At 48.8% G+C, this 11,410-nt stretch overlaps 1 protein-coding gene across 1 annotated transcript; it reads left to right on the plus strand.

The window, feature by feature from the left end:
• Nucleotides 1-2,460: 2,460 nt before the first annotated feature.
• On the plus strand, nt 2,461-11,170 carry ythdf2 (YTH N6-methyladenosine RNA binding protein F2). Its single transcript, XM_076978323.1, has 6 exons — nt 2,461-2,696; nt 2,877-2,901; nt 4,074-4,153; nt 5,496-7,100; nt 10,341-10,403; nt 10,959-11,170. The coding sequence occupies exons 1-6, from the start codon at nt 2,670-2,672 to the stop codon at nt 10,980-10,982; spliced, it is 1,824 nt and encodes a 607-aa protein (XP_076834438.1). The 5' UTR covers nt 2,461-2,669; the 3' UTR covers nt 10,983-11,170.
• Nucleotides 11,171-11,410: the final 240 nt, after the last annotated feature.

Below are 11,410 nucleotides of genomic sequence, written 5' to 3' on the forward strand. Positions count from 1 at the left end.
TCACCTTGACCTTCACCTTGACCTCAAAGGTACAGCAAATATTCAAATAGATGTACCAATATAATATGTGGACCTGAGAAAAGTCGTGAATTGGTCAAAGGAACTGTGGGACACCCTGGACAGTGTCTTAGCTGGAGGGTCCCTGTCCCTGTCTCTGATTTATACAGCTCTAACACTATGGAGAATGCAAATATTTCTATTGGTCAGTAAACTGGCAGCATTGACCTGCACTGACCACTGATCTGCAACAAATACTCAAACAGGGTTTTAAAACAGAAACAGAAAAAGGAGTAAAATCTCTACGGCAGTGACAGTGGACTAGCGTCCCAGTCCAGCTCTGTCCTCACTACAATCACAACTCATGACAGCACATGTAGAATGCAGAGTTCTACCTCATATATAAACATCTCTTCAATCCTCCTTTGACTGTGGTCAGCAAAACTGATTCTATTTCTGATATGTTTTGCAGTTGCAGGCTGTGTGCATGTGATCTAGAACCAATTGCAAACTGATCTAGAACCGCTTTTGTGACATAAATCAGCATGTCAGCAGTCGTATTCCAGAGACACCCCATACGTGCTAATCAAGGCCAGTATGCACCAAGCTTCACACAGCAAAACTCCTGCTGTAGGATCACTGCCCACACACATCTACAGCTGTAAACATTACAGCATAAAAGGGGAAAAACTGATTCCAGAACAGTACTTTTCCTCCAGCAACACTGTTTTGGGCTCTAGTTCCCAAGGCCCCTAGCAGGGAGAGAAAGGTAACGTCACCTCCGAGCTATCTCACTGTGGAACACTGCACTGAGATCACTCCTCACGCGTTATAAATATAAGGACCACCTGTTGGAGCAGCCCCATGACCTGCCTCTCATGCCCCACCACACCCCTCCCTCCCAGGGTAAGAGAAGGAGGGGGTATTCCTGGACCTCAGCCCGGAAGCACGAGCCATACACTGTCTAGCCACCTTCAGTCTCCATGGAGTGGCAGGAAAACTATATTGGAAGTCAGGGGTCCAGTGATGTCACTTTTCTGTACTCTGATTGGTTGTTAACTCTGATTGGTCATTATCTCAGCTGTTAATAGAAATATCAGCATGTTAATTTGCCTTTGCAATAGTATAATTAATCGTTATTTTGCATTGTAGATTGCAATTGACAATAATGCACAATAATATTGTATAACAAAACAAACAGCAAAGCAAGAGAAAGGAGTAAAGGACATGAGGTCATTGGGGCGGATGCAAAGAAACTGTTTGTTTGTTTAGTGGTTCCAGAGAAATGACCTGTGTGTCCATAAAGACTGGGAGAGCAGACAGCACTCAGGAGCACAATGGAGACCAAGTCTGTACACTAACTGGATCAATACCTTGTCTCTTCGCTTTCTTCTGTTTCTTCATTTCACTTTAATGAACACAGGAGTGTGTGTGTGTGTGTGTGTGTGTGTGTGAGAGAGAGAGAGAGAGAGAGAGAGAGAGAGAGAGAGAAGAATTTGACAAATATGTATATGTGGAGGCCATTAAATGTTTTTCTTGACGTGACTGTTCTCTGTCTGGAACAGATGGCAGTATCTGGACTGCTCCGTGTCAAACCCTCATTTCTCACGCCGCGCCGTCACGGTAGTGCTCGTAGGTTCAACCCTAGCGGCGTTTGTCCACGTCTGCACTTTACTCGTTCTGTACTGGTTACTGCGTTGTATGCGTAATGTCCTGTTTAATGGCAATCACTAGGGGGACATCTAGTGGACAATAAATGAAACATTCTGGCAGACAATACTTTTTATAATATAGGGCTGTTGAAACCATTATTGTACCATGCTGGGGAAATAAAACTACGCTGCGTGCTTCGTCCAATGCAGGAGTGTTCTGGTAGGAAAACGAACTAATTATCAAATACTCTACAGCGCACTATATAGGAAATTATTAGAACGATTTGTTAATATGTAACCTTATATTATGTATAGTAATACAGTTTTTCAAACTAATTGGAGCAATGAAGTAGCATCATTGAATGCATCTATTATCATTATATATATATATATATATATATATATATATACACGTGTGTGTGTGTATAGATAGATAGATAGATAGATAGATAGATAGATAGATAGATAGATAGATAGATAGATAGATAGATAGATAGATGATAAAAGAGAGAGTACAGAACACAAAGTTTTCAGAGCAATAGATAGATAGATAGATAGATAGATAGATAGATAGATAGATAGATAGATAGATAGATAGATAGATAGATAGATAGATGGATGGATGTACGGTACACAAAGTTTTCAGAGAAACAGGAGGTTCAGTTGTGCACGCATAGCGCCACTGCTCTGATTCCAGTCCAAGCTGAACCCTAGCTCAGTGGTACGGGGGTGTTTTGGCAGGTACTGTGGTGTTCCTCCGCGCCGCTAGATGGCGCTCCGCGCCGTAAATAAGTGCGTGTGCTGCTCGGCGGAGGCGCCCGGCCATGTTGAAGCAGCGTCCGTCGACGGCAGTGGGAGAGCCAGGGAACTGCAGCCCGCCATTGTGTTGAAACCGAGCTCTACAGACAGACAGGGCCACTCGGCTAACTCCTCAACACATTTACCCCCACACTCACACACCCTGCCGCGCTGACTTTAAAAACGCGGAAATTTAAATACGCAGGCTCCAGGGAGAGAGAAATGTCAGCCACCAGCCTCCTTGAGCAGGTAAAGAGGGGCACTTTCTGAACATTTACGAGGCGTCGCTAGCGGTGACTCTCCCCCTCCGTAGTGCGGGCCAGGCCTGACCACCTGCTACAGGACTGACGCCAGTATACACATTTATTTATTTTCCCCTCTCTTCCTCTCATAACTCACACCTTCATGAATCACCTGGACCCAATCCAGAGACCGAAAGGCCAGGGAAACAAAGGTAAGGGCCGTTTGACTCGTCTGGGGAGGGAGGGAGACTTGAGTTACGACTTCTTGCGTGGGGTTGCGAGTCCGTGCGCGAGACGCTAGCTAGCTTGTGCGCGCGAGCTGAGCGCGAGACGCTAGCTGTGCGCTAGCCGATTTTAGCCGAAGTGCCCAGCGCGGAGCGGCAGGCCCGAGTAGCGGCACCCACCGTTTCCTCATAGGCGGTCAGAGCGGGATTGTGGCCCGGTTCGTAGCTCCGGACGCGCGGTGCTTGTGTGTGTGTGTGTCGGGCTCGTTTGACAAGATGTGATTAGTTCGGTCGCTTGGAACGATTTACGACCTGAACCCACGTTACGTAGCCCGCTAGCATGTTAGCCGTTAGCATTAGCATGTTAGCCGTTAGCATGTTAGCCGTTAGCATTAGCATGTACGCTAGCCGGGCCGGGTGAGTCCACGGAAGTCCGCTCGGTGATGTAGCGGCTCGGCTAACCCCCCGCCAGCGACCCGTAGAGACGAGCAGCCGCGGTCCGAGCGACTTTTATACCGAGAATGTCAGCTCGTTTTCCCCGTCACTACTCGACCAGGCGTGGCGGGTCCGTGGCGGACGGCCGGCCCGCACCGCTAGCTGCTCGGCCGGCTACCTCACCCTCTCCCCCTCCGCTCAACCGTCGTAGCGCGCGCGCGCGGCCGCCCGCCGCGGGTTCTGACACGCGCTCGTTGACTCTGCAGAGAACAGCGATACTGTCTTTACGGGGATGTGTGGAAAATGTAAACTGCCTTTGTCGGTGGTGTTTATATAATTAATTCCAGCAGATCTCGCTAAATCAACACGTCCCTGTTGATCCACCTGCGTAACTCGTGATCTATGGACATCCAAAACGCTTCTGCACAGAAAGGAGTTGGGCTTTTAAAACCACACCGACCTGTAGTGTTAACAAGCCAAATGTATTAGTGAAAGCAGACTTGCCCCGTGGCGTGATTCAGGTCTAGCTCTTCTCCGAATACTTTCCCCCTGACATTAATTGTCGTCATTTTAAGGTTTTGTTATGCCTGTTTGACGCACGCCTGCTCAGACATTGTGAATGTTTCAACACTGTGAATTGCACATGTGTGTGTGTGGTGGAGCGGAGTTAATCTACACCTGTATGCATGCTTTGAACACTGACTTCCTTTCTTTTTCTCTTTCAGTGCAAAACGGAGCTGTTACCCAAAAGGAGACTTTAAATGATGATGAGTTTGAGCCTTATCTAAATGCTCAGCCCAGACAGGTAGGTCCTGTTACACGTAGTCACAATAGAGGGAGCCAGACGCATACAAAGTGACTCACCTCTTCTGCACCTGCGTTTAGCATCTATTATCCTGCCTAATTGCATACTGGCCAAGGGTCTTTGTGTCCTGAATAGAATATGCTGTATCTGTATTGTCCACTGTTTTGTTGGAAAGTAACAATTCACAGCATGTCCACATATACTTATCCAAAAATGCCGTGCACTTGTTGAATAAATAGCTTCGCCTTTAAACATAGATTTAAGTTAAAGGTGGGTGGTAATTTCTAAATGTGACCGTGAAACTGCTCTGTGCAGTTGACTGTGTTATTTATGGGAAGTTGTGCAATGAAAACAGCAGTTCTGAATATCCCAGTAAAGGAAGGTCTACGTTTGAGACGTTTGATGGGACACATTATCAGTCAGAGTTCAGCAGTGGTGCTGATGGGCCGGTCCTGTTTGAGCTGGGTCAGGTGTGGTAGAGCAATGAGGATGCAGGCAGCTCTCTGGAGGGCCGAGTGTGGCTGCCTCACACACACTTCACGCTGAAGATCCCTGTGTGTGTGTGTGTGTGGAGTTTGTCCAGCTGTGATTGCGAAGATCTCCCACCCTGTTAAAGTTAGGTCAGATACACCTGGAGTAGGTTCACCTGCTAACCAGGTTTAGATCTAAATGGATCAGATGTTAAATTGTGGTTTGAACTAAAGTTATGGAGGTGGATCTCCTGGTACTAGAGTTCAAACGCCCATAATGTATATAAAACGCATCACATCCAAAGTCTCCTTCCCTGTAAGATACACGTACTGTTATGACTCGTTAAATGTGAGTGAGTGATCGGCTGAACGAAGACTTCACACAAGCAGAAGAAAGGAGTTGAGTGCGTGTTAAACTTTGACAACCGTGATAACGACTTTATATTCCTCTGGTGTACTTGTGCATTCATAGTGTGGTTGGTGTAGTGCTGATTCAAACAGGCTGTTTTCATTCCTCTGAGTGTCTTAAAACAGGGTGGCACCATATGATTGTAGTCGCGTATGAGAGATGAACAGGAAGTCTCCTCCCCCACGTTGGGTGGAGGTTGATCTGGGGACGCGAGGCCAGCGTGACGAGGAGTGACTCTGCTTTGGGGTTAAATGTGTCTCTCGTCCGTCAGATCTCTAAAAACAATTCCGTCTGACAGCCCAGTCATTGGCTCCGCACTACATCTGTCAACGAGTTGAAAATGTTCAAGTCTTGCTCCTGAGTTTCTTTATTACATGCCAATGTTTATTATTTAGCTTGTAAGGGATCATTTCAGACCCGTTTGTTTTGCTGTTTGTAATGGAATCCCTCTGTGTTGTTTCAGAGCAATGCCTACACCGCCATGTCGGACTCCTACATGCCCAGTTACTACAGCCCCTCCATCGGCTTCACCTACTCGCTGAACGAAGCAGCGTGGTCTACGGGCGGAGACGCCCCCGTGCCCTACCTGGCCTCTTACGGACAGCTCGGCAATGGGGAGCACCACTTCCTCCCAGATGCCATGTTTGGCCAGTCGGGGGCGCTGGGGAACAACCCTTTCCTTGGACAGCATGGTTTCAACTTCTTCCCCAGTGGGATTGACTTCTCGGCGTGGGGTAACAGCAGCTCTCAGGGACAGTCCACACAGAATTACGCCTACGCGCCCAGCTCCCTAGGGGGCGCCGTGATCGACGGACAGTCTCCCTTCGCTGCCAGTGAGCCTCTCAACAAGGCCGTGGGGATGAACAGCTTGGACCAGGGCATGGCGGGCCTTAAGATCGGGGCGGGGGACATGGCGCCTAAAGTCATGAGCTCGGGGCTTCCTGGGGGGCCCCTCAGCCAGGTGTCCTCCGCCCCCAGCGTCCCTGCCACCTCCATCGTGCCCGCAAAGGCAACGTCCTGGGCGGACATCGCTAGCAAGCCGGCCAAACCGCAGCCCAAGCTTAAGACCAAGGGCGGTGTGGGCGGGACTAACCTTCCCCCTCCACCAATCAAACACAACATGGATATTGGCACGTGGGATAATAAAGGGGCGGTGCCAAAAGCAGCAACGCCTCAGCAGACCGCCCTGCCCATCAATGGACAGCCACCCAATCAGGCGTCTCCCCAGCCCGGTGCTACTGCGGGAGGGGTGCCACAGCTGCCCCTCAGCAACGGACAGCTGCTGCCCCCTACTGGACAGGTGGGGCAGCACCCGCAGCCTCCCAATGGACAGCAGAACTTGGTCCAGCCTCCGCTGTCCCAAGGTCCTGGTAACGTCCAGCCCTCTCAGCCAACCCGCTGGGTTCCTCCACGGAACCGTGCCAATGGCTTTGGGGACGCGGCGGGCGGGGCCGGACAGTCCCCGCCCACCACGGGAATAGCCGGAGTCCCGATCCCGTCGGAGCCGCACCCGGTCCTGGAGAAACTGCGTCTGGTCAACAACTACAACCCGAAGGACTTCGACTGGAACCCCAAACAGGGCCGCGTGTTCATCATCAAGAGCTACTCGGAGGACGACATCCACCGCTCCATCAAGTACAACATCTGGTGCAGCACGGAGCACGGTAACAAGCGCCTGGACGCGGCGTACCGCTCGCTGGCCGCCAAGGGCCCCCTCTACCTGCTGTTCAGCGTCAACGGCAGCGGGCACTTCTGTGGCGTGGCAGAGATGCGCTCGCCCGTGGACTACGGCACCAGCGCGGGCGTGTGGTCGCAGGACAAGTGGAAGGGGCGTTTCGACGTGCGCTGGATCTTCGTGAAGGACGTTCCCAACAGCCAGCTGCGTCACATCCGTCTGGAGAACAACGAGAACAAGCCCGTCACCAACTCACGCGACACGCAGGAGGTGCCGCTCGACAAGGCCCGGCAGGTGCTGAAGATCATCGCTGGCTACAAGCACACCACCTCCATCTTCGACGACTTCTCGCACTATGAGAAGCGACAGGAGGAGGAAGAGTGTGTGAAAAAGGTAACGGAGTGCGTGCGAGGCCGGGTCAGACGCCCTGCTCGCTCCCCTGGGCCGTGGGAGTGTTGGGGGAGACAAAACTAGAGTTGGACCATCAAGCAGTGTCAGAAATGGTGTTAAAACCAGTTTCAAGCTGCTTAACACCAGTGTGGACAGCATGAGGTGTATTTATTGGAGTGTTTATTAAGTATATATACCCTTTACAATATTTTAGCTGTGTTTGGTTTTTTGCTAATGCTCATTGGGCTTTGGGGGGGGGGTCTTGGGGCAGGTGGTGTGTGTTGGTGCACCATGTGTGACGGTCTAATGCTCTCGTCATGTCTAAGATCAACACGCTAACATTTTACAGCCACGCTGCGTTCAGAGGGGGTGTGTGATGATGGTTTCACACTTTCACACAGCCGAACCGTTTTATGTTATGTTTATTAGGGATGCACCGACATGAAAATTCCTAGCCGAAACCGAAAACCGAAAATGAGGAAACCAAGGCCGAAAGCCGAAAACCGAAACACCGAAATACATTATGCCAATTATTAGTAACATTGGATTTATGGCTAACCTCACTAAAATCAAGGCATTGCTATTCAAAGAATAAATCAACTACAAAATTTGATTTGAAAATATTTATTTAGCACTGACATTACAGTAATGCATATTATAAAATAAAATTAGTGGTGGGCCGTTAACGGCGATACCGCTGACAACGGCCGACCACTAATTAAATTAAACTCGCTTGCAGACCGTTTTTATCTGAGAGGATAAATATATGTATTTTATACGAGTAAAATTTAATTATAACTGACTGACCTGAAAGATAAATATAAATTCTCTCATAAAAACGTGACGTGAGTTGCAACAACATTAAACAGCTCAGGTAAACACACTTCTGAGAAATGTCGTCTGCTCGGCAAAACATAACGGGGCTCAATGTGCTCTATTAGCCTACGAAATCCCTACGACAGAGAACGGCTGATCGTCTAAGGCAACGAGTTCCATAATTTTTGGTGTAATGTCCTTTGCCTCGGCGCCATCACTGGAAAACCTTTTTTGCTAGCTTTATCCAAATAAGCGCGTGCAGGTGGCGATTTTTGCTTGCGTCATCACAGCACATTGTTTCGGCCGTGTTGTTTCGGTGATGAAAGTATTTCGGCCGAAAACCGAAAATGCAAATTTAATTCGGTGGCCGAATTTTCGGTGCGTCCCTAATGTTTATGTTATGGGATGACGTAAGGGTGTGTGCTTCATAATCACCAAACATCCAGCCGTCATGCTTGTAGTCTGCGGAGAGGGCTGGCACCATGGAGAAGGTGGATCTTCTCAGCTGGGTCACATGGGCTCTGCACAGCTAGAGCTTCTGGATGGAGCTTGGAGCAATAAGATGATTTAGCACACCAGTGTGTCTGATCACAGATATACTGATGTATGAAGTTTAAGGTGACTGAACTAGAGCTGATCACGTTTAAAGGCGTCAGTAGTGATTGGTGTTCACTTATTGGGCATGTGCAGTTTACCTGAAGCGGTCTGATGGGACCAGGTGTTTACATGTGATTGTGTGTGTGTGTGTGTGTGTGAGACCAGGTGTTGACGTGACTGGTGTGGTTGTGTAGAATCAGCACCAACGTTCACCTGTGAGGTGCTGAATTCGCATCACACCTCCATTTATTTATAGTCTTTGAACTAGTTACAGTCTCCTCCATCAGGAGTAATGTAACCTGTGTGTGTGTGTGTGTGTGTGTGTGTGTGTGTGTGTGTGTGTGTGTGTGTGTGTGTGTGTGTGTGAGTAAAGGGGCGGTGCTTGTTTATCTGCGCCTCATCCATGTGTGCGGAGGCCCCTCCCACTCCAGCTTGCGTGCGGATGGTGTGATCACATCTGTAGTAGTTTATAGCTGGAATTAGAGTGCCATCGTGTGTGTGTGTGTGTGTGTGTGTGTGTGTGTGTGTGTGTGTGTGTGTGTGTGTGTGTGTGTGTGTGCGTGTGTGTGTGTGTGTACAGACTCTCCACATCAACGTAGTCTCCCAGAAGGCAATGTTTTCATTCTGTGGTTACAACAGAACCTCATATTCGTAACGCCTGTAGGAGCTTCAACTACAGACTTGTGCTGGTGCCAAACCTGTGAAACGTTGTAATTAACAGCTCCTTCAACAGATCGTTGTGTTCCCAGCCACACTTCACCACTAGGGGGAGCTGTGGGATGTTAACCACAGTCAGCTGGCTCCTCTCAGTGTTAGTGGGCCAGCGTCACACTGGGACCCCTGGGGCTGCAGTGATGGCTCTGTGTGTTTACGCTCCCACTCTGGCTCCTCCCCACTCCCACTCTGACTCCTCCCATCTCCATTGTTAGACAGGCAGATAAACTTTCAGCGACCCGCCAAAACTATGAATGTGTTCAGCAGTTGATGTCCAACCCTGTGATGTTTCAGACACCCGCGTGGTGCCGTCAGCCTCAGGACCCTGGAGAGCTCCTGCCTTACACACCCCAGTACTACTGGACACTCCAGTACCGCTGGACGCTCCAGGGTGGCTAGGCGACTGTGTAATTTGCGCTTGTCTTGTGTCTCCTCATATACTCTGTACCGTTGACCTCTAGTGTTGTGACTCCTCATACACTCTGTACCGTTGACCTCTAGTGTTGTGACTCTCCAGGGTCTGAGGTGACTTTTCTCCTCATGTTTAATATTGGTGGCGCATCTGATCCTGTTTATAACCTGTATGTGTTCCCTTTCATTTACCTCAGAGAGAGTGTGTGTGTGTTGTGTGTGTGTGTTGTGTGTGTGTGTGTTGTGTGTGTGTGTGTTGTGTGTGTGTGTGTTGTGTGTGTGTGTGTTGTGTGTGTGTGTGTTGTGTGTGTGTGTGTGTTGTGTGTGTGTGTGTTGTGTGTGTGTGTGTTGTGTGTGTGTGTGTTGTGTGTGTGTGTGTGTGTGTTGTGTGTGTGTGTTGTGTGTGTTGTGTGTGTTGTGTGTGTGTGTGTGTGGATATCTGGTAATCTGAATGGCTTTGAGCTATTGGGAGCTAATTGAGTTCTAAAACCCCATGTTCACATTTCTAGAGCAGGTGCCTCTGGTGGGTGTGGCTCACACAATGGTGGAGACATCCAACCTTAATGGTGCCATTGTTCCTTTGACTTGTGTTGGAGTGCAGTGTTTGTGTTGAGGTTCACAGCACCTGTGTTCTCGCCTGTGTTCTCGCCTGTGTTCTCGCCTGTGTTCTCGCCTGTGTTCTCACGTGTGTTCTCACCTGTGCAGGTGGAGGTGCAGGGAAGCGATCCGTACTCTAGTAACCCCAGCCGGAGTCACTACAGACTGCAGGTAAGACACACCTGGGTCATCACTGATGAGGCAAACTGATGGTGTAGTGCAATGCGTCCAGGTGTAGTCCAGGTGTAGTCCAGGTGAACACCTGTGCCCCACCCATTTTAGTTATGATGTTGAGTCAGGTGTGGCAGAGCAGTTAAAAAAACACTCAGATTGGGAAACGTGATCTATATTTTGGCTGTGGGAATATGCTAAGAAACATTAGTTGAATTAGTTTTTCACTGATGTGCCCTGTGTTAATAAAGACAGGTGAACAGGTGGGCTCTCCAGTCCAGGTAGAGGTAGTGTTGCCATGGCAGACTGGGTGTCCCGGGTTCAGGTGAGGGTAATCGCGGAAATTACAACCTGTGGTTTCTAGACGATATGGATTCAAGACTTTAGCCTTAGAGGCAACACCAGCAGAAAGACACGATCATATTACCTGATTCCTTCTGCTCTTAATATTGTAGTGTGTCTTCACTCTACAAAACACCTCACTGTCCCCTTTCTGTGCTCGTCTTTCCTCCTGTGCTCCCAGCAGAGTTGTAACTGACCCTCTCTCTTCCTCAGGACCGCCAAGGACGTGTTAAGTAAGAGTCGCTGGTTTGGGGAAAAGACTGACCAACACGTGGCCCCTCCCCACACACTCACCCCGAGGGCTTTTCACTGATTATACCAGGGAAAGATTTAACCAAGGATTCAACGCAAGAAAATGGAAAAAAAAAAAAGTGAATGAAAACCCCTAAATGAAGACTCTTCTCTTGATTTCTGTTGACTTAAAAGACTTTGAACTTGTAGTAAAAGAAAAAGAAGCGATTATTCATAGGACTATGACTTAATAATTCTATAGGATTCATAGGTGACCTTTGACCTTGTTTTCTCCATCTTGCCCCATTTCGATGCCTCCTCCATTTCTCGTTTTTTAATCTCGTTTTTACGGTCCTAGAGTGTGACCTCATCCTCACTACAATCTAGAGTGGAGATTTTTTTTTTTTTTTTTTTAAGTCTTGAATTGCTGTCTG

Source organism: Brachyhypopomus gauderio, chromosome 17 (genome assembly GCF_052324685.1).
Source record: "Brachyhypopomus gauderio isolate BG-103 chromosome 17, BGAUD_0.2, whole genome shotgun sequence".
Classification (NCBI taxonomy): domain Eukaryota; kingdom Metazoa; phylum Chordata; class Actinopteri; order Gymnotiformes; family Hypopomidae; genus Brachyhypopomus; species Brachyhypopomus gauderio.